Source organism: Argiope bruennichi, chromosome 6 (genome assembly GCF_947563725.1).
Source record: "Argiope bruennichi chromosome 6, qqArgBrue1.1, whole genome shotgun sequence".
Lineage (NCBI taxonomy): Eukaryota > Metazoa > Arthropoda > Arachnida > Araneae > Araneidae > Argiope > Argiope bruennichi.
In genome coordinates this window covers 77,302,461-77,330,372 of record NC_079156.1, presented here as the reverse complement: position 1 = coordinate 77,330,372, position 27,912 = coordinate 77,302,461, and the positions used below count along the sequence as shown (strand labels likewise).

The 27,912-nt window shown below is 25.1% G+C and overlaps 1 protein-coding gene across 1 annotated transcript; it reads left to right on the top strand.

The window, feature by feature from the left end:
* LOC129971672 (huntingtin-interacting protein 1-like) lies at nucleotides 1–27,513 on the top strand. Its single transcript, XM_056085648.1, has 31 exons — nucleotides 1–362; nucleotides 820–883; nucleotides 1,595–1,737; nucleotides 1,956–2,012; nucleotides 2,469–2,549; nucleotides 2,699–2,775; nucleotides 2,866–2,927; nucleotides 3,273–3,413; nucleotides 3,589–3,646; nucleotides 3,741–3,816; nucleotides 6,292–6,429; nucleotides 6,707–6,795; nucleotides 7,474–7,546; nucleotides 8,637–8,729; nucleotides 9,649–9,727; nucleotides 10,384–10,472; nucleotides 10,562–10,630; nucleotides 10,765–10,899; nucleotides 11,986–12,163; nucleotides 13,627–13,716; nucleotides 14,378–14,464; nucleotides 14,615–14,725; nucleotides 15,443–15,511; nucleotides 16,745–16,926; nucleotides 18,059–18,148; nucleotides 19,930–19,992; nucleotides 20,490–20,590; nucleotides 21,325–21,554; nucleotides 21,857–21,918; nucleotides 22,594–22,704; nucleotides 24,893–27,513. Exons 1-31 carry the CDS (start codon nucleotides 276–278, stop codon nucleotides 24,905–24,907), a joined length of 3,000 nt encoding a protein of 999 aa, XP_055941623.1. The 5' UTR covers nucleotides 1–275; the 3' UTR covers nucleotides 24,908–27,513.
* Nucleotides 27,514–27,912: the final 399 nt, after the last annotated feature.

Here is a 27,912-nt window from a genome sequence, read left to right as displayed (position 1 = left end):
ATTGAAAAGTAAAAAGACAGCTGTGGAATATTTTTTGAGTGTTTGTTTATAATATGAGTAACATCCTTTTCCTGTATTTACACCAATTTCAAAGACCAAAAATCAAATTATAGTGATTTTTCCCCCTTTAACTTATTCTGAATGTGAATAATTGATTTCAAAAGTACCTTGTGTCAATTAGACCAAGGCGGAAATTGCGGAAGTCCTCTATTCATTTTTTTAAAAAGAAAACAACAGCTGTCATTCATTGCCAAGAACTTTTCAATTAGATTAATATGTGTGCTTTGCCGCTTTCCAAGGTTCTTCCACAGAGAAAAAGTAATAGTCTTGATGCTGAAAGAGAAAATTTTGAGCGATCACAGGTGAATGACTGTTAAATAATTTTTCATAGTATTAAGAATTCCTTTGATGTTAACGCCTTATGCATGTTGCTCTGGTATGTGTCCGTCATGCAGAACTGATTGTCTGAAGGCAAAACACTCGAGTTCACTGTTCACGCTTATTTAGTCATCACATTATTGGAACGTGAAAAGTTTTCTTCATAGAAGATTTAACATATTTGCTATTCTAGTTACATAGGATGAATTTCTTTTCTGAACCAAAATGTCAATGGTTATCATTATTTAAATATTATTTCTGTAAAAAACGATTTGTTCTTACATAATTTAATATTATATATTGGTTATTAATTTGATTAGATAATTATTCATAATTTATTTGAATAAACATAAGAATTGTTTGTTTCAACATAAAAGTATTGTGCTTCAATACTTAAATATGCTTTTTGTTGTTAATTATTAATTTTATTTCCTATTCTAGAGTATAAGTATATCTAAAGCAATCAACTGTCAGGAGTCTCCTGTCAAAGAAAAACATGTTCGTTGTATCCTTTTTATTTTTCAAAGATAAGCTGCCATGTTTTGTAAAATATTTTTAAGTTATTCATATTTAAATGAATCACTATATATCAACAAATATTTTTTTTTCTTCAAAATTTATAAAAATGTCATAATGATTATGTGTAGTAAATTATTTGATGAATTTTTTTCCTGCTGAAGACATGTATATTGCATGTTGGATCAGTATATTTTTGCTTACATCATTTATTAGTTTAGTAATAACTTTTATTTAAGATGTGGTATGATAAGCTTGTTTTATTGAAAAATTATTTACTTATTTATAATAAGAAAGCATGGTATTAGGAGTTTTCCACCCTTCATAATTTTATTTGATACATTTGTGATTATTGCTTCATTAAATACATTGATGATAAGTGCATTACTAATTACAATTGGAACAAACTAATGAAAAAATTGTTAAGTTATTTCATAGATCTATTTTTTTTTTAAAAAATTCATAATATATATATTTCTATAATTTTTTTTATGAATTTAATTTGAAATTGTCACATACCAGTGAATATTGGCGATGATTGCCAATTTATTAAGTTTTTTTTTTTGTTGTTGTCTGTTTTCAATACTAATAATAAAACTAATTGTTTTCATGCATTTTAAAATTTGATGAAATATTTTAACTGTATTGTAATTGTAAAACTGTATAGTTGAAATCTGAAGTATCTCCTTAGCAATTCTAGCTGCAATTATTGGCACTTTCACTGAGAAAGGAGCCGGTACTTTTTGGAGTGTTGTTATGAAATTGCCATTGCAGGGAAACCCAATAGTTTGCTGGAAATTTTGTCATGTGCTTCATAAAGTTATCAGAGAAGGGCACCATAATGTAAGTGAATAGGTCATACTGTTTTAAAAATTAAAAATTCATTTTAAATTGTCTAATTTCTTGATATGTTGTGTATTATGACATGAATAATTTACTTGTATGTTTATTTTTATCTCAACAACTTATTTTAAGAACTTTTAGTGCATTTATTTTACCTAATTAGCTAATAATTAATGTGTAATGACTTTTTAATAATTGTTAATATTTTATTTTATAAGGCAATCTTAGATTCCCAAAAATATCAGACCAGTATAAAAGATTTGGGAAAATTATGGGTAAGTAAAATATATATATATATGTATAAATATTGAATTATATTCATGTAAATATGACAGTAGTTCAAAAGTAAAAGTAACATAGCTTTTACTGTTTTAAATTAATTGAAAACTGAAAGAATTAATAACCTTTATTTTAAAATATAACACCACTGCTGTAAAAGTTTATCAGTAATTTATTTTATTGTAATTTCTAAATCAAAATTAGATTTTCTTTTATGCATCTTCTCTTTAATAGTAATTATTATTTACAAAAGTTTTTTTATTGTTTAGAAAGAAAACTGCTTCATTTAAAATATTTTTAAATAAAATAAATTGAATCTATGCTTAAAATTGTTTTTAAACATTAAGAAAAATGTATTATATTGTAAATTTGTACTTTTTAAAAATGTAAATAACATTTTTTTTTTATTTTTTTATTCTTTCTCCTTTAATGTATGTAATACGTATCTTTAGGGTTTACTGAAAGATGGTTATGGGCGCCTAATCCAATGTTACTGTAATCTTCTAATTTCTAAGTTAGAATTTCACAGAAAAGTAAGTTAAGATTTTTCATAAACTGTTTTAAGAATTTTTATTGAAATATATATAATTAATATTAATATATATATATATATATATAATATTAATGAAATATATTTAATTGAATATTTGCATTAACATTTTGTGCATGCTTTGCATTTTAGAATCCTAGATTTCCTGGTAATTTATCAGTTACAGATGAACAGTTAGATGATATTGGTGAACGAGATGTCAATGTATTGTAAGTTGCAAAGTATTTAACTCCAGATGATAAAATTACAAGTAAATATTTTGAAATAAATATCTAATTTTATTTTATTTGTTATTTCAGCTTTCAATTGAGCTGTGAATTTTTTGACTATATGGATGAAATACTTTCTTTACAAGCAGCTGGTAATTATTTTGCTTACTACCTCATCTTATATTGTTGTCCAATCATCACAACTTATAAATCAGGAAAAAAAAAAAAAATCCTTTTGAAAATAACAATAAATATAGTAATATTTCTTCTGTTTCAGCATCTAAATTCATATATTCACTTTTTACTTAAATTGGGAGGTTCATTAGAAGTAAATTATTCTGAAAAAAGGCAACTGTGTATATTATGTATGATGCATGCGATTTTACTTATTTTTTTCCCTTGTTATGAGTAAATATTGTTAATTATCTTGATTTAAAGTATTATGCAACTCACTTATTTAGAAAAATATTTACAGAGTTTTTTTTTTTTTCTTTCAGTTTTTGGGTCATTAGACATGTCCAGATCTAATTCTATGACAAACTGTGGGCAGTGTCGTCTTGCACCATTAATTCCATGTATACAAGATTCAAGTCAGTTGTATGATTATACAGTAAAAGTTCTCTTCAAGCTTCATGCAGGTATATAAATTTGCATAGTGTTATACTCCACTGGTAATTCTAAATATCTGTTAATAATGCATAAATAGTGTTTTATTTCAATTGACTATTGATTTTTAAAAATTTAACTGTTGTTGAAATTTATATTTTAATGAATTTTAAATTTAAATATTAATGTGCTCTTTTTTTTTTTTAGCTCTTCCCCCAGATACTCTTACTGGGCATAGAGAAAGGTTTCTTCAGCAATTTAAAAAGTTAGCATTTTTTATCTGATATTTGGTAAACTTTATCTAGATTATATAATTTTTTATATAATTAAAATAAATTTCCATGTTTCGGTTTTTTTAGATTGCAACAATTTTATTTGAGTGCAAGTAATCTACAGTACTTTAAACATCTCATTCATGTTCCTTTGCTACCAGAAGTAAGTATAAACTGAACCATGAAATTATAATCAATTTATAACTGCATTAGTTATATGTATTATATATATTTTTTTAGCATAAGCCAAGAACTTTTCAGAAGTTAAGCTATCATGCTGGCTTATATGGACCCACTAATTTCTTAAAAGACATAAGTGTATTTTCATTAGCCAAACACAATAAATAAGTTCTTAAACATCACCAAATAAAAAACTTTTTATTTCTTTAGTTTTTAAGGGTTATATAAATAAATGAAGCTAGTTAGTTTTTTTTGTGAAAATGAGTTATTTTATCTTCAAATAAGTTTATATTTGATGGTTTATTGCATCACATGGAAGATTTGCGATGAAATGCCAAGCAGCCATGTTTCTATCAGAATTTTCTGCAAATGCAATCATCTGAGGTTAACGTTTGTTGTATAAGAATTTCTGTTCCCACTCATCATTCAAAAAACAGACATATATAATAAGACAAGCACAGATACAACAGATTGTATACAAGACAGCAATTGAAGGGGGGGGGGAATCTGCTAGCTTCAGATGGCAACTATCAGATTTAAAACATCATTGCCAACTGGCAAACCAGATAATTGGCATTTTACTTTATAGCAATTTAATTGGAAAAAATTCTATCTTGTTTTTCTGGCTTGATAATATTTTTTTCATGGCAACATGTTTAAATGTTATAGGATTAATATGTATATCTATATCTATCTATCTATCTATATATATATATATATATATATGGATTGATGGAAATTGGTTTGTGTATAAATTTTTGAATTTTGGGTAAATTTTTGAAGTAAAAATTGTATTTTCAGCTTTTACACGAATCAGCTTATATTTTAAAATATGCAGTATCTTTGTTTTATATGATGCAAATGTGTAGTTTTAATAAAATACTAACAAGTATTTTATATTTAATGATTATATGTTAAATTCATATGTGGCTATAAAAGATATTTTTATGTACAAAAGTTTTTGTATGTTGAATGAATATTAAAATTCTTTTTATTTTTTTTATGCTGGGAAAAGTAATTGGTAAATTTACATTTTGCTGAAAATTTTATGAATTTTTCTTTTTTATTTCATAAATGCTATGTTCAATTGTATGGATGTATGTTTGCTCTAGGTTATGACTTTTTTGTGTTATTAATTAATAATTAGAAATTAATCTGGATATTTTCCTTTTTTTACTATCATTTTTTTAATGTTGTAATTTTTGTATGAGTGTAACTGTTATTTTCTTGTTAACATTTTAAAATTATAAATATCTATTGCTAGATCAATTTTTACCAACATTTTTACTTATCTTAGTTTTAACTATGTTATAGAATTTGTTTCATACTGGCCACCTTTGGTGACCAGCTGGTTCACCGGAAGTAGTGCTCTCTAAAATTTTCAATTAAATATTTGTGTACCTTGATCTCTTAGTAGCTTCTTCAGCAAAATATTTTTAAGCGTCAAATTTTGATAGTCATATAACTTATATTATTATAAAAGCCTTACAATATTTTGTTCATTAAATCTATATCTCTCTAATTTTCAATCAGCTGAAGTAGGATTTAAATTTGAATTTGAAATGGAAGAGATAAAACTTCAATAAATAGGAAAACTTTTTTGTTGAAACCGAACATATATTTTTAAAAAATACGACTACAGAAAATTGAATCCTTCAGCATTGTAATCTTATGTTTATCACATAATATGTTTTTAATAATTTATGCAATATTTCAAAGAAATTCAATAAATATTTCTCTATCCATCGTAAAATTTCGCTTAACCTTCAAAAAGATTTAAAAGCAATAAATGATATTTTATTTAACTTCAATCAGTAAATGTACTTCTGAAAACAATTATGAAGTCTAAATTTTATACAATCCTTTGATCTTATAAATTATATTTCATACAATCATCTTTACACTCTTAACATTTCAATCTTTGATCAAGCCTGAGTGAGTTACAAAGCTTTGAATATCATTATTTTAGATGACCAGTCTTGGGAAAAGTCCCAAGTGCTGATTGGTGTATTTTCTTTAAGATGGTCAATGGTGAGGTGTAAAATCATGCATTTTTATGGAATAGAGACATTTAAATTTTTATAACTCAGTCAGTTTTAAAGAGAGAAACTTTTTTATTTAAAACATTAAAACTCAAGAGTAGAACTTTTTTTAATTTAAATTATTAGTGTCTCAAGAATATTTTATTAAATATGACTCACTAAAAAAGGATCTATGTAAAAGTTCGTTATTCATCGAAACATTTATTGATTCAAACTGCATAAAATGTAATCATTTCATTTAGACCGTTTCTTTATGAGATGCATATGCCATTTAATAATGTTTTATAAATTAACTGCAAATGGATATCCTGTGTATATTAAACTATGTGTGCCTTAATACAAACTAATTTATTGAATTAAAATGTCACTGAAAATTTTTAATTTAGAAATGTAACTTTTCATAATTTTTAATTTAGAAGCCTCCAAACTTCTTGATAGCTTCAGATTTAAGTGCTCATGTGAGTCCTGTTGTTATATTGCCACCTCATTCAGATACCCCAGAAAATGAAACAGTTGATATGAATTTGATTGATACTACTGTGCCAAAAGCTTGTGTAAGTTAATATCTTTCTATTAATAATACAATTTAGTATTAACTTTTTAAAAAATGATTACATGAGTATAATTTTTTAAAGCATATATCGAAGCATATAAATATATTTTTTATTTGTATGTTAAATTTTTAAAAAAAATAAATGCACTCATTTTATGTTTAGAAATTTAATTTTTTTTTAAAAATTCTTTTAGATTATGAAATATATCTTTGTTCAGTTTTTAAATTTACTATCCCCCATCCCTTCTCACAAAACTCTGTTATGCTTTCTTTTGCAGCCAAGTCCTGATGTTCTTGATGGTATTCTTCTGAAAAATGATCACCATCAGAGGAATGGGGCTAGTTCTCCTGATCAAGTATCTGAAAAGTATGACTGAAACTTCTGTTATGTTTAAATATAATTTCATATATTTCTGTCATAAATTTTTTTTTTGTCAATTAATACAAGGACATTTCACTAATGTATATAATAAAAAATAATAAAAGGCCGGGATAGCCTGGTTGGTATAGCGTCGGATTCGCGTTCCTTACGTTGTGAGTTCGAACCCCGCCGGCCGAAGATTCCACGCGTGCTTGGTGGCTGACGCGCGTTAAATCTGCCGTGGTCACAAAGTCCTCCATGTCGAGAGTAATACCACTGGGGATACTGGATCAGGGGTGATCGTTCTCTGATTCGGATCTAAATTACGATCTGTGGTTGAGTGAATGAAATGCGTGAATGAAGTCTGCCCCGTAAAAAGGGTTGTGACGTGTGTGTAGCTAAGTCGTTCTCTTGGCCCTAGATGGCGCTACTATAGAAACAAGAGGCGCTCCCCCCCCCCCCCAGGCCTAAATCCGCTATCTTCGAACAGCGGGCTTGCCTATGGCAAGTTCCATAAGAAACAACAACAACAACATAAAAAATAATAGTGAGATAGATTTTTTAAAAAATGTATTCTTTTTTTCTTTTTTTTAAAAATTGGTTCAAATTCTCAATCTGGTTTCAAAAACTGTGCTTATATCAGTTAGTAATAATATTAATGTGTTCTTTTTTTCTTCTCCCTAGGGATATGCTGATTGAAAAGTTGCATAGAGAGATTGAATTATTGAAAATGGACATACAAAGAATTCGAATTGAGGTATGATTAATGATCATATATTTTTATAAATTTGATACAAATATATTATGTCTTTGGTAAATAAAGACTTTTTTTGTGAGTAATGATTTTGAAGTTTAAAATTTGTGTACTCTATGCTTTTGTGAAGCAGTGTAATTTAATAATTAAGAAATTTACCAATATATCTGTTACCTTTTAAATTTTTATTAATTTTGGCAAGATAGATAATAGAAAAATATCATAAATGCTAATAGATTTTATTTTTGTGTTAAATTATGACAAGTTAATTCAATTAAAATCTGTAATATTTAAATGAATAATAATTTTTTATTATATGAAACTTACACCGCCTGTGTGGAAAAATATTTTGTAATAACACTTTTTAATTTTTCTTTGGAATGCTGTAATTTTTTTTTTTTTCAATTGTAGATCCTTTTCCTTAAAAAATTAGGTTAAGTCTAGAATTATGTTCACTATTCACTTACCCTGAGTGCCAATTTCTAAAGTTTTCCAAAAATCGATATTTGTTGATATTATAAAATTCAAATATTTAAGAAGGCATCTTTTTTGCTTTACATAATTAAGATTTTTCTTATTAATAATGGTTGAATAGTAAAGATATTTAAAAATTATGTGTTTTGAAGAATGATTGGGAATTTATGAATTCTTTTAATGATTCATATTCTGAATTTTAGAACTTTGTAATCTCATTTTATAAGGAGCAAACATTATATGATAGTTGTCAGCATAATAATGAAAGTCCCCCACCATTACCAGCTTTGTATTTCCTTATAAAAATTACGTAAATATAGAAACAAATTAACAATCATACATTCCAAGCATTGTTTTTAATTAAAACTGATACCATTTCTTAGTAAGTTTCCATTTTAAGTTGGTGACATATTACTTTCTTGTTTATTATTTTGGATTCTTTTATTGATAGAAGAAATTTTTTAAGAACATTTAAAATGCCAGTTTGCAAACTTTTATCATATTATTGTTTTGTATATATAGAAAAATTTGTTCGTTTTTGCTGAAAGTGACTTTTGCATTTCATAGAATGACTTAAATATACAGATTTTTTTCAATAATATTTTATTTTTTTATTCAGTATGAAAGGAAAATTGATGATCTTAAACGACAAATGGTTGGCCTCGAATCACAAATTGCAGAACAGGATCGAATTATTCAGCATCTGAAAGATGTAAGTTGCTATATTATGGAATTCTTGATGTTGCATGCTTTTGTGAATATTTATGAAATTTATTCCTTTATTTTTTTGGGGGGGGGGTTTAATGAATCTAATTTTAATAAAAGTATTGAGTAAAATTGAAAATAAGATTTTTTTCTGTTACATCTAGGTATAAATTTTAAATTAACTGTATGTATGAGATATTCTATAAAGAAAAAAATAATAATTGTTTTCTGAATGTATATTTATCTTTATGAAAATAATTTTTCTTTATTTTTATGTAATTTAAAAAAAATTATGAAATTTTTTGAAATGCATTATTATTTTGACGCTTCTATATTTTTTGTAATCAATAAGCTTTTGATAGGAGTGGCATACTTTTTTTTCCATGCATGCTGTGTTTTCTTCTTCTTATATAAAAACTTAAAGATATGATTATCTAGACAGGCTGTTATCCTGTGAAATATCTCATCTACATAATTACTCAAATCTCGTGTAAATTGGCAGCATGTTTTAGAAAGTTTTTTAAATGTTAATAATTTGTGGCACATTTTAGTGCAAGTATATGGTAATATGAAAGGTAAATGATAAAGGCTGGGAATTCTATGAACTAAAAAAACTTTTCTGTTTGTGTAATGCTTTGTTGGATTTTTTTTTTCTTTCCCCAATGTGGAATGAATGTTTCTCATTTCATTGCATATTTGACCATTCCTTTATTTTTGCATTTAACTAAGTATGCAATTTGTTGAATTTTGATATTATTTAAAGGTTTAATTCAAATCTTAATAATAATTTTCACTTCCCTCCATATTTACTAAAAGTAATAAAAAAATTGCAAAATATTTTGGGAACTTTCTGCCATTATTTAAAATTTTTTTGATATACTTCAATTGCTCATTTCCATTTGAATTGTGTTTTTCTTTGTTTGTAGGAAAATGAAAGACTTTCTCAATGTACTGTATCTGAAAATGAAACACAAGAAATTGTATTGAAACTTTCGGAAGCTGAAAGTTAGTTGAATTTATTATTATTTTATGTGCATATTTTTATGGAAAATTTTTGCAATTGTATTACACGGTATAAGAAAATTGCTTGCATGTTTTCATTTGTTGTATTTTTTTTTTATTAAAAACTAATACGTTTATAATTATTTATAAAATTTAAGTTTAATATTTTGAATTGAATATTATGTATCTGCCTTCAAAAGACCTTTTTTCTTTTCAAAACAAGTATTATTCTTTATTTAACAATTGTAAGTTTTTTTGCTTTGATGGAATTTGTGGTAAATAGTGTCATTGCTTCTAATAATCAAATTAAATTTTTTTTTTGTTGCCATATTTCATCTGTAACTTTTTTTTTTTTTTTCAATATTAGCAGAATGTAAAATTGCTGATTTTTAAGTTTCATTGAAATATGACAAATTAATAAAGTATGTAAAAATCAACTTATCAGTCAATATTCGAAATTTGACAACTTAAACAGAATTATTTAAACTGTTAAAGTGTATGTCATTTTAACAGAGAATTGTTTAAGTATTTGATTGCTGTTGAGCAACCTGAAAGATGTTAAAAGAGTTGTATAGATTGTTCAGACATTATAGATCGTATTTAACACTTATTATCTTAATCTGTGTAATATCTGATTTATTATTTTTTTTATTGAAAAGAAAAAGCTAAGTCTCAAGAAGAAAAGTTTATTAAAATGAAAGAAGTGTATGGCAAGCTTCGTGAAGAACATATAGCTCTTATTAGAGGTGTAAGTACTAATCAGCAAAGTGTTTTTTGCTGTTTTTTTTAAATGCATTATTTTATAAAATTAACATTTTTATTCAATCTTCTCTTTAGAAAGCTGAATGTGACAAGCAAAATACTGCATTAAAGACATCATTAGAAACTGTTGAATTAGAAAAGAAAGTGAGTATATATCCAATAGCTGAAATAAATTGATTTGTTTTATTATTTTTATAAGTAATATAATTTTTTGTGTGTGTGTGCATTTTTTTTTTAAATTAAAAAAAATATATATTTTGTTTTTCTTTTTTACTTAGTCTTTAAATCAGATGGTAAATGAGCTTAAATCTGTCAGAAATACAGAAACTGAAAAACTGCAGAAAACTGAAAGTTATGAATTACAAATGAGTGCTTTATCTGAAGAGAAAGAAAATCTATTGAAGATGAATTTGGTATTTTGTTTATTTGAACTTTATTACTTCTTTTCTGTTTCTCTTGGATTTTTTTAAAAAGTGCAATAAAATGTTATCTAATCTTTTTTTTTTCCCCCTATGAAAAGTACTTTGAAGTTGAAACAGTACCTTTTTTTATCAGCAAAATAATTAAATCACAAAAAAGTCTTTTGATTCTGAATTCAAATGCACTCTCAACAATGATGCTATCTTTGTTTGTAATCTTACTCCTTTGTATATTTAGGGACCTGAATCTTGTATTAAAAATTGAGCATGATAAAAAACATTATTCAGTTTTTCTTCCTGAAAGGATTTTATTTGAAATTTTTTCAAGAGAAATGTTTTTTTATTATTTTTTTCACTTTGTTTGAATTTATTATTATACTTTTATAAATTCTGTTTTTAGCATTATTGATTTTTCATATATTACAGTTTTAAAACTGACCCATATTTTAATAATTCTATTTATTATTTGCAATGATTATTATAAGTTTGGATTTTTCTTTACGTATCTTATTAAAATTAAAAAAAAAAAAAGATTATAGAAAGATTTTTTTAATATTGTACCAGTTATAGTCAAAATAAAATGTGCTGCTAAACAATACAGCTATTGCTATACGTATTTTTATAAGACTGTAGTTTCATGCTCATCATAGTTGTTTCAATAGATTATAAGTTATTTAGGCAGAACATTTAGAAAAAATATTCATATTACAATTTATGAAATGTATTGACTCTGTGTTATTTATATTGCCAACTCTTTGTGCATGCTTTAACAGTTGTTTTTATTTGATGTTGATTAAAAATAAAAATACTAAAATAAAAAAATAAAAAAAAACACTAAAAATAATTTTTAACACTTTTTTTTTTTTTTTTTTTGGAGGGGCACCTTTTGCGAAAATTGACTAGAATCTATATGTGTGCGAGACATGATAGTAGAAATTTCAGTAAAAGTAGTATTTCTTTTTTTTTTTTTTTATTTAAAAAAAATCAGAAAGAAAAAGTCAAAGTATAACTGAACATGTAATGAAATTTATATTAATGAATTTTATTATTATATTCATACATATTTGATGTTTTATACAGGAGCTTCAAGAGAAACTTTCTGCCATGAAGTCTGAATTTTCTATTCTCGAAACAGAATTAAATAGTGTGACTGGAACTGTGCAAGAGCTTGATGTAAAACTGAAAGATGCAAAAGATCAATATGCTTCTTTAGAAGAACAGAATAAAAAGGAATCAAATAAAAAATTTTCCTATTTAAGTGAGATATTTTTTTTTTACTTATCACATATTAAACAAGCAAAGTTTTAAAAAATATGAATATTTTAACATAATTATTTAATGACAAGTTGACTTTGCAACTTGTATCTTAAATTATTATTCATAAGTTATTTCAATTTTACTTTTATTTATTTGCAATATTTTTATTTATATAAATTTTAATCTCTATTTTCACCTTTTAAAAAATAAATTGACCGTATCCTTCCTTAGAAATATGTTTCTACTTACATTTCTATTGCACAACCTGTAATTTAATTTGCTTCAGTGAATATACTTAGCACTAATCTGTCTTGTTTAAATATTACTATTAATCTTTGCTGTATTATTTGCAAAATTATTTATTTTTGCACATTTTCAGCTAATTATCACAATCTGTTCCTGAAATCTAACATGCAGGAAAAAAATATTTGTGTCATTAACCAGTTCTTTCTATTTTGAAATTAAATATAGTTTCAAAATTTATTAACTTATATGCTTATGTTAATTTTGATTGTGATTAATTATACCTTGCTTATGATGAATTGTTTCTTTAAGTAAATATCAAAAGTTTTTTTGCTTTCTTGAAAAATGTAAAAATAAAATGTTTGCTGCTTTTCAAGGTATTAAAAGAAGTATTTTGTTGTATTGTAAAATATTTTTTTTTTACTATGTTATGTTATTATATAGAAAAAAAATATTATTTTAAAAATGTTGACTATTTTTAATTTCAAAATTTCAACTTTAAGTTAAAAAAATTAGTACTTACATTGTGTCACAAGATAAATTTAATTCTCTGTATATGACATATTATATATGAGCAGTACTTATTTATTCAAAAGCTGTAGGTTTGTTGTACTTTACTTCATGTATTAAATAATGAATAAAATTAAGAGGAGCAAAAAGATTAAAAATTTTTAATGAATTTATTTAGTATTTTGTGCTTTGTATAAATTATGACAGATTTTTTTTTCATATTGTTACTTTATGAAGTATAGTTTAGAGAAATATCTAACCTAAACTCCAAAAATATCTAAAACAGACTTATTGAATTGTCTTAAAACTGTAATCCATATTCTTTTTAATTAGGAAGGAAAGGTATACATAAAAATAAAGTTTATTTAATAAAAATAATATATTCATTTCTAATCACATTTCTGATCTTTTCAGTGAAAATGTTAATTTAATTTTTGTGAAGAGTTAATAAGATCAATTTAAACACTGGTTTCAAATTAGTATTTCTTGTAACATGGCTTTAAGCATATATATATATTGCTAGTTTATTTTAATTTTGCTATACTTATGAATTAGTTAATAAAATCCATTTACTATTGACTATTCTATAATAAATGCCTATAATATTTTCTCATTGAATTGTTTTTTTTTATGTACTGTATTTAAATACTGTACTGTATATATATAATAATAATAATATATGAAATATTCAAAAATACATCCATTTTGCAGATTGTGTATTCAAGGAAGCAGAACATATAGTCCAGGTTGCGGTAGATGACTTTGATAATCCTGTTTTATCCGTGACTAACTGCCCTCCAGGTTAGTTGCTTCAATATCAACTATTTCTTTCATATTTTTGTTTGAATTAAATGTTCTTATTCTATATCAGTAATGATTATTTTTAGTAAATAAAGGGGTTAATTTTTATTTAAAATTAATTACTGGCATGAATACAGAATTTCCTTACTTAAATTTATCAATTAGCATACCAAAATTTATTATTTTTTTCACATATTTTCTCCCAGTCAAATAATAATTATCATATAAAATATCTTACTTTTGGTAAGTAGGTGATGGATGAATTTCATTTATGTGTATTATTTAAATGAGTACTTTTATTTTGAGTGTTTTACTTTCAAGTACTATCTTCTATTAAAAATGTTGGCTCATTTATAATTGAAAAATCTGAACATATCTTGTTTTGCTCTCAAAGTTTACATGTGGGAAAAAAAACTTATTAGTAATTTGATGATTAGTAATATCTATCTACTTAATAACATGAACATTTTTGTTGTATATAATAAAAGTGATTAATTAAAATGTATGACACATATAATGCATAAAGTTTTAAAATTTATGTACACAAAATATTTTTAATATTTTGGTGCACTTTTTTCTGAATGCAATTTGATTTTCTCTAAAGCTTGTTTTTGTATTTTTGTTTTTGTTAATCATACATTTTTTTACTTTCTCTCTGTAGAAAATTTTTTGCAACAGTTAAGCAACATAACATTAAATGCCGAAAAATTTGAAAATGCTTATATGAAATTTGTCAAAGATCCAGATGGTAAGATTTCTTAAAATATTATTTCTTGATATGTATATTGTATTCGTAATTAAATTAGTGGTATTATTTTATTTTTTAATGATTAAAAAGTTTGCATCTGATGAATTAAAAAGGCAGCAATGAAGATTTTAATTAAATTTTTTTCTGTAGATATTGAAGATATTTTGCAGTCAACCATGACGTTTACCCATTTGTTAACTAATGTGATTGTTGAGGGTAAAGCTACATCAAATGCTTCACCAAATATTGAATTAGGTGACCGTAAGTATAAAAAGAAATTTGTTATTATAGTTCGTTAACGGATTGTAAAACCCTCCGCGTTTTTGCACATGCGTTAGGATGGGTTTAATTCTTTAAATAGGGGTGAAAGGAAAGATGAAAGGAGGAGATGTTTACATTTACTAGTATGTAATAGGGAAAATCCAAGGTCAAAGGGAATACCAGAAATGCACTCATCGCTCCGAGTCTCGCCCCTTAATTGGATGGAGTCGTCGAAATGTGGTCGTCTCAGAATCCATTGACAAACTATATTGATCTTCTTTATTTATTTAAAATTAATGTATTCAAATGAAGTAATGGAAAATATTTTTGTCCTCACCTTCAAATAATTCCTCTCCTTCAAAAATATTGAGTGCATTTTTGAATTGCACTCAAAATGAATTGCATATGGTTGCATATTTGATAAAATGAATTGCATATGGTTATTGAAATCGTAGAAGACCAATTTAAGCAGAAATATTGTATTGCAAATTATTGGCAAAAGGAAACTCATAGAATTCCTTGTAAATAGTAAATATCAAATAATTTGTGTTTTGCATTTAAGACTCAGGTTTGAATATAATACTACACTTTGTTTATAATCTGTTTTATTTCTCATAGTTGGCTTTCATGATCTTCATTATAAAAAATGTTTATTGAATAGTTAGATTTACTTATGCTGTTTATTTTAATTATTACTTTTTTTTAAATCTTTCATAGAACTTGCTCAATCATGTAAGCAGTTAGGTGTGTCAGGAGTGAATTTGTTCAGAGTTCTTCAGTCTGAAGGTAATCAGTTTGAAGTTCAATGTCTCTAATTAGTTGTGCATATCTATAAATTTTATTTAAATAGATCACTATTTCACTATTCTGTATTTTTAATGCCATTCATGCTCTGTTGTTAAGAAATTCTTTAATATTTGAGATGAAAGAAATGGGAGAAAAAAAAAAGTAACACATTATTTAAACTTAATCTTTTATTTATAGGCTTTCTTTTCTATTCTTTTTAAAGACATGAGCATTATTGAAAATCATATAAATTGCTAATTGCATTTATGTTTCATATTATTTTAATATGGTGCAACACACACACTCACATATAGAACTTTTGGGGACCTCTTTGATTTTCAATAGAAAAATGGTTTTTGTCTGTTAAATAAAATGCTTATATATTGAACAAAAATTTTCAGAAAAAAAAAAACTTTCTTATATTGCAGCTAAAAATGGCCTTTGATTTCTTTTTTAGAAAGCGGTATAAATTAAATAAAGGGAGGAGGGCTGTTTCATTGATTGTTGTTGCAATAGAAATCCCCAGAAGACTGCTAATAAAAGAGAAATAAATAATTACTGGTGGATCATATGTTATTCTTGGCTTCAGTTCTATAAGTCAATCTTCTAATTTATAACAAACTTTTTACTTAACATTCTGATTAATTTCTGTTGGTGTGTATATTTGAATGTTTATGAAATAGGATAACTCAAAAATGCATTGACTTACTTAATGAAATTACTGAAATTTTCTTATTACTGAAATTTTGAATTCACTTTAAATTTGTTTGAAATTGGTTGAAAAGAAGGCATCCAAAACAAATGTTCAATTTTTTTCACTATATTACATATCTCAGAAAATGCATTTGGGAAATTTTGTTACTGTATATGAAGGTACAAAGTTGGTGGGTGGAACATTATACATGTGTTTTCACCCTTGCACCTTACCTCAATTTGCTTTTCTTACAATAATAAAATCTGTGTATTTGTGATGCCTTCAGTGTTGCCTAAAGTCCCCAATTTTCATGTGGGGGGGATTATAGCCTTTAGTGGATAAATACAAGAAAGTCCCCTAGAAACCATTCTCCCTAATTTAATATTATGACCAAATAGAAAAAAATTCCTTATTAATGTTTCTGTTTTACTTTGTGTTAAACTTATTAATTTAACATTAATTTATCATATGATAAAATATTATTTATATCCTAAGATAGACAGTTTATGTATGAAATTTTACTGAGATGTTATTTTCAGATACTGAAAAAGTTTTGGAAGTTTTTAACAAAGTTTCTGCAGAAATTTCAAATACTATGAAAATTATGGAAGTATTAGTGCCTAATATGTCTCAAGAGCAATCTCAAAAGCTTGGTGATATTATTGAAAGAGAGCTGAAACAGATGGATATTGATATTGAAGAGGCTGCTCGAAGAATACAGGTATCATGATGTTATTTATTGTCATGATAGAGCAAAGTTGAAAATTTTAATTTTAAAGCTTTAAGTTAGTATTTACTTTACTTTTTTTTATTTTTTGATATTCAGCTGGTTTACAGTGAATATTAGTTGCAGTTCATATTTTTAAAATCTCTTATCCATAATTTGATGTTCATGACTTCCTCAACAAAATATTTGTCAGCGTTACATGATAGGAATTTATGATATTATGATATGAATTTTCTTAATATGGTCAGATTCCACATGTCTTTACAATAGTGTATTTTCACTTCCCGATTCCTCATATAAACTATGCAGTTAATTAGGAATCTTCCTTCCTTACAGACATGACACATTTCTGCAAAAGTGCAGATTTCATTGTTTTCGGAATTCAGTTTTATCATTCTTTGGATCCATTAATTTTCTTTTACCTAATAATTCTATAATATTTTTAATATCTCAGACATTTTTTATATAAATTTATTCATCTTATTGTTCAGCAAATCATATTTATTTTATTCATCAATGTTTATGTTTGGCATAATTTATTATTATTTATTTGACATATTTATTAGTTCAACTTTTTTTTAAAATTCTTTAATCTATATTGTGTCTATCTTTGGCTTTCAATAATGGAAGAAAATCATGATTAAGTGCTGAATGAACAAATGAAAATTATTTAAATTTCATTTCAACAGTCAAATAGTGTGTTGAAAACTGTGCATTTTTTTTTTTTTTTTAAGTTTGTGTAAATTTAAGAAAAAATTGCTCAATTAAATTAATATTATTAAAAAAAATATATGCTTCAAATGTTGGAAAAATCAATTTTTTGCAATTATATATTTTTGGGAATTATTCTAATAATGCTAAAATCTTCCTTGAATTTTAATTGGAATTTGAAAAATAATTCCAAATTGTAAATCCTCACTTTTAAATTTATATTTGTTCTAAATTTGGTAATTCTTGGTCAAATGGGCCATCCTATAAAGTTCCAATATGCATTCACGTACTTGTTTATTATTAGTTGGAAAGTCTTTAAGATAAATATTTTGTTTTGATGAATTCCTGCATACAACATTGCACTTTGTAATTTTTTTTCTTTTGTTGTTAATTTTTAAAACTTGTGCATTTTTAGGAATTGCTAAATAGTAGCAAAGCTGGTGACTCTGGTATGAAGCTAGAAGTTAATAGCAAGATCTTAGATTCATGCACAAATCTAATGCAGGTAAAATATTCCAGATTTATGTTGTGAGTTACTAGCTTGCTGTTTCACTCATTGTTTTATTGATAGTTCATTTGTCTCTAAGTTAAATCCAACCAATTAATTTGCTCTGTATAACTTAGATGTAAGTTTATAATTTTATATCTCTAACTTGTTTATTTTAATAAAAATGTTTGCATAGGAATTTAAACCTGTGATTTGTTGTTAGTATTGTAATGCTTGCCTTTAAGTGTGTGATGATACTTCCCCAGTCTGTAGATTTTATTCAAAATTTCTTGAAATATATTATAATTTCCTCAATTTTTTTATTGTACTATTTCATAAATTATAGTTTATTTCCTTAATGACTCATGCAGCAGACTTTGTTTCATGAAAAGTAAAATATTTCCTTGCATATATTGATAATATTTGTTTTCTTCTGGTTTTTAGGATTCCATAAAAAGGATCCTAAAAGTTATTTTGATTTCCTTCATTTCTGTCAATGAATATAGAAAAGAATCGTTTAAAATATTTTGTTTTGTTACTGATTGGCTTGAATTGTATGAATCATTTAAGCAACTTCCCCAAAACAAAACAAAACAAAATTAACTGTAATAATGAATATACATGGAATATTTTAACAGATAGAATTCTCTCTTTTCACCATTCCTTTCTGTTACTTGATATTTTGAAAGGAAAAAAAGTTTGGAACTTGAATATGTTACATAATTTTTTATTTTATAAAAGAGAGTTGTTCTTAAAGATTTAAACTCCATGGTTGAATGAATGTAGTCAGTTATATATGGATTTTATATAATAATAATTATGATTTTTTTTAAATAAAGTTTAAATTTTTTACAACTCTATACATAACTGAGAATATGTAAACTTAATATGTTGGCTAAATTAAAACATGAGATTGATATTGATAGTATTGTTAATGCTCATGTTTAAAATAAGAATGTTGTGATTACCCATCCAGTTCTTTAAAAAAAAAAATTTTTCTGTATCTTTAAATTGTGATGGGATTTTCTATATTTCAGAATTGAAGTCTAATTTTAAGAAAGGGACACAGGTGTAAAAGGAATTTATACTGTAGTATATATTGGACAGAAAATGGAAAAGAGTAGTTTAGATTAAGATGATATTTATTTAAAAATGGATTTGAAGATTTTGTATTTTTAAAATGAGATGTCTTTTAAATTTGTTTATGTATACCTTCTATTTAGAATACTGTGTATATTCATTTCTGACAAAAAAAAAAAAAAAGCAGAAAAAGAAATATATAAATTTGAATTAAGAGTTCTTTTATTAAGTTTAACATAAAAATAATGTATTAAATATATAACTTATGTGCTGAATTATTTTTAAAGCTAATTCACAATACTTCATGTTTTTTTCCTTCAATCAATCCTTTTTGTTGAAGAATAATTATTATTCATTCCAAATCTAAATATTAAATTCAAAGAACAATTTTTTTATCTTTTTGAAACTTTTGAATTGGTACTGCATTTTTCAATAATTAAAGCAATAATATTTATTTGATTAAATTCTCTATTTTACTTTTACTTTCATCTGTGGTAATCATGGATCCAATTCCCTTTATCATGTTATTTCAAATAGATTCCAATATCAGCAATAAAAAAAATATATGCTAAAATGGAAAGATATTTCTCATGAAAAATTTGGGCAAACATGTGTTAAATATTGTAGATATATAATATTTTATTCTAGTCTCTGTTGAAAATTTGTGGCTCTGAATATTTTATTTTCAAATTAAATAGTGAGGATTTTAAATATTTCAGGCTATTAAAGTACTTGTTCATGCATCTAAACTGCTTCAAGAAGAAATTGTTTCTCAAGGAAAGGTAAGTTTTTGTAGATTTTATGTATTTTATTTTCTTAATATATGATGCAGTAATTTATGATTACTTTAATTAATAGCGCCATTTTCTCCAAAAATCCATCTTTTTATTACGGTTTTATTTCAATTTGACATTGTTGTATTGATCTTCTTTTCAGCAGTTTTTATTGTACTTCAGCTCGCTTACAGTTTCTCTTTCAAGAAATGTTTTAGCCACATAAATTATTTCTTATTTGTCTTTTTTTTCTTTTTAAAGTTTAAATTTAACTTAATTATTATGTTGAAGTGCAAATTATCTTGTAAAAATCTGTGATCTAATTAGGTTTTGCTGCTTGTCGGAATTGGAATTATATTGTAATAAGATATGTTATATATGTTATTTTAGTTAATGGAAATTTTAAAACTCCAAAATAAAACTACCTTACCTTAGAAAAATTAACTTAACAAATGCTGCAGTAATTTGATTATAAGCATTTATTTGTCATTGCTTTTATTATTTAGGGAACAGCATCAATTAAGGAATTTTATAATCGAAATCATAGGTGGACAGAAGGTCTTATCTCAGCTGCGAAAGTGGTGGGCTTAGGAGCAAGGTTTCTAGTGTAAGTTATTCTTTAAGAGTTCATTAATCTTTGAAGTGGCCAATTATTTTCATCTATTAACTTTCAGTTTTGTAAAATTAACTCTGTGAGTAAACCATACTTTTTGACATACAATGAACTATTTAATACTGGGAAAGTAGTAAGTAGTACTATTAGTTTCTACTAGTTTCCATATTACTACTACTAGCAGTAGCTTACTTAGTACTATTTTTATTTACTCCTACACTTAGTTTTAAATTTAAAAATAAAGAAATGGCAATTAAGTTTAATTTATCTTCTTTAGTACTAAACATTAAAAATGAAGGACCAGTTCAACTTGGAGTGCAATCCATCCACTTGGAGAATTAAAGTTGTATTTAGTTGATATTTAGTGTGATCATGCATAGCATTGTAATTGCATTGTTATTTTATCAGTCAGTACTCATAGCATTGTAATTTCATTGTTATTTTATCAGTCAGTACTCACTATTTGTAATGTCAATTTTACATTTCAAATGATTGTATGCTTTGAAATGTACAAGATTCTTCATATGAAATTTCTGTATGAAAGATAATTAAATACTGTTCAATTGAAATATACTGTATCTGTTTTTGTTTTAGTAAAATTTTATTTACTGGTAAATCAATAATAAAACATTGTTGCATATCTAAGTATGTTTTAAATTTTGGCATTATTATGAATGAAGTACTTTGTATATATTTAAGCTTTACACAGATTTTATTCATTATTATAGCAATGCTGCTGACAAAGTTGTTAGTAAACAGACAAAGTTTGAAGAATTGGTGGTGGCCTCTCAGCAAATAGCTGCAGCTACTGCACAGCTTGTTATTGCTTCTCGTGTGAAAGCTGAGAGAGGTAGTGAGAAAATGCTCAAAGTTTCTCAAGCTTCTAAACAAGTAACCGAAGCAACTGGGCAAGTTGTTGCAACGGCTAAAAGTTGTGCTGAAATGGTTGAAGAATCTGGTATGTATATCTTATACTTATTTTAATACATTACTTACCTGTATAAAATGTTTAACTGTGCTTTCTCTATTTTAATGTCTTTTAAAAATTGAATTATTAACTCTTAAGGATATAAAAATACCTACAAAACCAAAAGTTATTGATAATTCATTAATAAATTTTCCATTTTTCTTGTTATTAATGATGTAACAATAAAAAAAAATCTCACAGTATTACTATTAAGCTGTTTATAGCTATGAATCATTTTCTTCCTATTCTTTGAAAATTTTATTTTAAAAACATATGATTTTTTTTAATTTCAGAGGAAATGGATTTTTCAAAACTTACTCTTCATCAGGCAAAGCGATTGGAGGTTGAATCTCAGGTATATTTTTACTTTTGTTCCCCTTTTTTAAAATAACAATTTTAGAAACATTTCAATCACTAAAATGTTTGCTGTTTGTTTGTCTACTCAAATTTCTTATTTTAATGATTTTCATTAAAGTTTGCATAAACCCATAAATATTTTTATTTTTCAGCAAAATTTGTTTGATACATTCCAAGAAGTTTCTTAAAATTATTAATAGTTTTGTAGGTGAAAAGTTTTGTTCGTAAATTAAGAGCTAGTTGAGAATAATGTATTACGAATATAATTAATGAATTCACATTTCTTATGTAAAGTTTAGGATGTTTTTTAAGAAGTTTTTCTTTTATATCCTAAAACTTTAGATAGTTGTTATGTGGTGAATAGCATATAAGCCAGTAACAGCTCTTCTACCCGAGCAGCTGTTTTGGTATAATCGGTTAGTTACTGGACTGCTAACCAAAAGGTCCCAGGTTCTATCCTTCACTCATCCCATACCACTAAGTTGGTGACATCGGACGATGAATTTTCAACCTTCATACAGCTGTCCTTTGTTTTATTTTGAATCCTTTGTTTTATTATATTTATTACTTTCTTATTGTGTTCAGAATTTAGAGATACTCTACTAAATGTATTTACTTTTTAATAGTTACTTGTTTCTATAATCTGAATTTTTTTTATAAACATTTTACCTAGGTACGTGTTTTAGAACTGGAAAGTATGTTAGTTAAAGAAAGAGTAAAATTAGCCGGACTAAGGAAGAAACATTATCAGTTAGCTGGAGCTAGTGAAGGCTGGGAAGAAGAGGTAATCTATTTTCCATATTTATTTTTCATTTCTGTATAAGAAATGATGACTCTTAAGAAATCTAAAATATTTTAGTGATAAATTTTTAGTAATAATTTTGTAATTTAATTAAATTTAAATTTTTGAAAAACTAAATAAATTTGTAAAAAAATATTGAAATTTATTTAATTTTTCAAAATAAGGTAATGCAAATATGCAACTTTCAATTCGTCAAATTTCTTATCAATCAGCAATTTTCTTCACCCAATTTATATATATATATATATTGTAAGATATAAATAACATAATTTTATTCATTTGTTTAAAGATATATGTATTTTTTAAGTATTATTTATATTAGTTATTCTCAGCATTAGAAATTTCTTGAAAATAATTTAATATTTAAAATCTTTACACTTTTTTTTATGTTAAATTATTATAATTTGCAGCTATTAAGTAAAGAATATATATTAAGTTGAGGTTTGTTTTAAAATTTGTGTTGTTAGATTATATAATTTGTATTATGAGATTGAATGTATGATAGGTTATTCTGTTTCTTATTATTCTTGATATTTTGTTTTAACTTCAATTTTCTTTTTTATGCACATTACATAGCATTTAATCAAGACAGCATATTTTTAAGAACTTACGCTTTATGAGCATATTTATTTATATTTATATCCCATTTTGAAGTAACATGCGGGTTATTTTGAAATGGATCTGGTAATTTTGAACTCTGGCAGATGATAAGGATGGCATCTGAGCTGGTATATCTCTTCTTCTCCTTCTTCTGCTGGTTAAACTTCTGTACCGCACAATCAGAGGAATACTATATGTAATGAATGTAATATGTACCTGACCTGTATGCATGAAGACACTTCAGTAGTAGTGGGTTTCAAACCTAGAATTTTTCAGCTCAAAACCAAAGCTTAGCTATTAGGATGTTCAGTCCCCTTTAAAGCATATATGTGGGGAAGACTGAAAATCATTGAATAGTTCAATAATTAAAATAATAAATTGTGGCATGCAAAAATCTTCCAAATTGCTTCTCTTAAGAAAAACCATTAAACTTAGTTCTGAATGTATGCACTTTTAAGTTTTACATATAAGTTTTTCAAGATTTTAATTAGATTTCCAATAATTTTTCTAAAATTTTGCTCTTTTTCTTCCAAACTTAGTAGCATGTCATCACATAAAATCAAATTTTCATCATTTTTAAAAAAGAAAGAAAAAATGCTTTATTAATACCAATTTATTCATTTTTTTCTTTAATTTTAATAAGTCTTTCAAAATTATTTCTAAAACATTAAAAAAAAAATTATTTCCTTTTATATAACTGTGCTTGACAAAGTGGGAAGATTGATTGTATGCAACCAATATTTTCATAACTCTTGTATGATTGAGCAAAATTTCATATAAATTTTTCAATTTATAATTAATATAATGCTTTTAGATAGTTCAAATATGTCTGTATATTTTTGTAACATATTAATGTTTTTAGGTTGGTATTCTTTTGGCATGATATAAAAATTTTTACACACAGATATTTAACATCACACATAATTTTTACACACTGATGCAGTATAATCAAACATAAAACATTGTGCTTAAATATTTCAGTTTGAGATCCAAATTTGATTTTTACTTTAAAAAAAAAATAATTCAAACTATCTAGCCATTTTACATCAAAAAAAAGTACTAGTATTTTTGTTTTATGCAAATAAGTAAGTCATATTTTGGACAAAAATAAGTACACAAATAAAAAAAAACTCAATACTAAGTATAGGATTCTTTATTATTTATTAAAATCACATGAAATATTTTTTATGTGTTAGATTATTATAACTATCTTGTATTTTATAGAAAGAAATGTGTGTAATTTTTACTGCTTGATTTTATGTACACATAAAATGCATATTGTTCAAATTTAACTGTGGATTTAATTAGATTTTTTTTAAATCTGACAATTTATGATTAAGATGCTTATTGCTCATCATGACTTTCTATGGAAATATTTATATAATTAACATTTAAACGTTTAATTTTAATGCAAGCAATGCAAAATGCTAGGTTTAGCAATGTATATGAAAAGAAATTAAACTTATAGGTCTTTCATTGCATATATTTAAAAAGTTATAAGTGGAATGTATCTATAAGAAATAATGAATTTCAAAGAAGGAATTTAATTTTTTTTAAAAACTTTATTTAGGACTTTGCTGCTTGAAATTGTGACCTTCTGTTGTAAAGAAAAGAAGAATCAGGGTGCTTTTGTTTCACTCTTAATTCAATGGATATTTTAAATGTGTTTCAAGCATCAAGTTATATTCTAAATTCACATTATTGGTTTTAATCAGATTTATTAATAACTTATATCTTTATGTAGGATATGTGTAAATAACTTTTGAGTAATATTCTCATGAATATTTCTCAGTTTAAAATCTTTGTATTTTAACATTGTAGTCATACAGCTGTTAGTTAATATTCATTTATATTTTTAAAATGCTGTTGAATATATGCTGATTTTTGCTTTTGTAATACTTTTTACTGACTGGGAACATATGTTCTCTTGTGTATATAACTAAAATATAGATTTAATTTTATGTATTTCAACTGTTAAAAATCTGGAAAACTGATACTAATATTAATTTGTTTCCTGATTTTCAGTAACAGTTTGATATCAAATTAAAATTCATTGTATTCATGACCATCTAACACATTTATTTAGATATTTTTTGGCATTAATTGTATTATAAATGAGTCATTTTATGTTATTTTGAAGTATATTTTTAAGCATGATATAATTCATTTGTGATCATTAAATCGAACTGAAACAATAAGTAAATTTATTTTACAGGGAATTTCAGATATTTTCATCTGTTCATATTATACTTCTGGTCTTGGGATAAGAAACGTTATACATATTTATATATTAAACAAATTTTTTCAAAGAGTTTATTAAAAATGAATAATTTACAAATGAATAAAAGGATACAATATAAGTTTTATAGGTTATTTAATTTTTTGCCTATCCTCCATTAGTTGGGTTTTAGGTTATTTTTTCAATTTGAATTATTATGTGGTGAAACTATTCATTATTCAGAAAAATTTAAGTTATGAATAAAAATCTTTTATTAAGGAAAGAATAAAGTCAAATCACAGTCATACGATGAATATAACTTCACATGTCATGTAGCATCTCACTGAACTTTGTCTTCTGCTATTCTGTGACATTGCTCCAAAGATTGCCTATAATAAAAAGAGAGTGTTTTTTATCTATTTATAAAAAACAGTCTTCTGAATTTTTTTTTTAATTCAGAGTTTTATTTTGGCTGCATAAATATTCCATGACCCTACCTGTGAATGAAATTTCTTTTATCATCCTCAAATATACATTTTGATTGAGGGGGAGAAAAAAGGCAGTAGGAAGGACAATGAAGCTTTAAGTAAGGATAAACAAAAAAGAAGCATAGTTAACTATGTTATGTATAAAATTGTAATGGAATGTTATAAATCAAAATGTGTTTTTTAAAAATGTAATAAGAATAAATATCTGAAAATAAGACCTTTTACATTTTCCAAATTGCTCTATTTGACATGATATGGATCAGAAACTATTGTTTAAGAAGCTCGTATGTGAAGAGTATCTTAACATGTAAGTATAAAATTATAAATACTATTTCCCATCAGCTGAATTTTGAATCTTCATTAATTATTTTACTTTTGTTAATACTTTTTGAAAAGTATTGTATATACATTTCTTTAGTACATTGTCAAATAAACAATCGCGAAAATACAAATATAAAATTATCGATTATTTTTTATGCAATTTAATGCATTTTTATCGGTTTAATTAGGCATCCGTCCATGCAATTTACTTTCCTCATGAAAATCAGGTGCCTGCATTTTTGGTCAATACTACATTGAAAAGTTACAGTTACATATAAGTATCTGAAAATAAATTGGACATTTTTTTTTCTTCATTTTATTCAAGAATTTTGGTATATTTAACGTATTTGTATTTTATTTTATGAGTGAATACTTTTTTCTTTAACTAATGAACTTCAACAAATTTTTTAATCTTAAACATGTACTATCTGGATACAGTATTTAACATTAGCTGCTCTTTTATTCATCTATATAATTATTCAGCTTCTGGAAATCTTTCTGCTTTGAAATCAGCTGAAATGATCAATGGATTTTTGATGATCATGATTTTGAGATTTGTAAGACAGAGGCACATTTTTGCTGAACTTTTGTACACTAAAACTAAATTTAAAGGGCTTATTTTCTTTTTACGTGATCAACTATTCTGCTTAAGTAATAGTAGATATTTTGCATACTTGTCAATGTTATTTGTAATGGTGTTGTTGCAATGAAAAATGACATTTCGTTTTGTGTCATATGCTTATGATATGAACCTTTAAAAGTGAATCTTATAAAAATATTGTGAAAAGTTCTTCATATCTATACTGTGGTTAGCTTGATAATTGTTGAAGTAGATATGCATATTTAAATTATGAGAATGTATATTTGTTATCTTGTTTTGTGAAAAAATTCAATTTTTGATAAGTACTATTTGACAGTATTCTTAAAATTAAACAATTTTAAATTATACCACCGAACTGGTCAGAAAAGGTTCCAAAGTATATTTTTGTTAAATGCATGTCTTTGTTGTTGAGCTATATAGATTATTACTAGCATTTGCATTTTTTGCAAAGCATTTTTGTTTCCCATTACATGAACCAAAAAGTACACTTCACTTGTATATTCATATGCTTCACTCTTATGATTTCAGCATTCCTCAACAATAAAATTTATACTTTTCTTCAATCTAGTGTTTTACTGAAGTGGCAAATGTTTTATTTCTCATAAATTCTTCATATCACCAGAAGAATTTAAATCTGTGTTTTCTAATCATCCCCTGTTCCAAATTATATAAAGTTCTATGAGGAATTTCCAGATTTTATAATTTTCAGTTATCATGTTATTCAAGATCAAAATAAGTTTGAATGTATTAAGTCTTGGGTGAAATTGAAAAATACAATAAGAAATTTTAAATCATAGATAATATGATTAATTATTGGCTGCTCAAGGCAAAATCTTTTTTCGTGTGTGTGCATGTAAAATTAATGATCAAAATCTAATTTTTGAGTGGTAATAAGTAGATTTAAATTATAAATGTTGTAGCATGGCATTTTGAAGCTAAGTTAAAAATTTAATGTGTGTGTG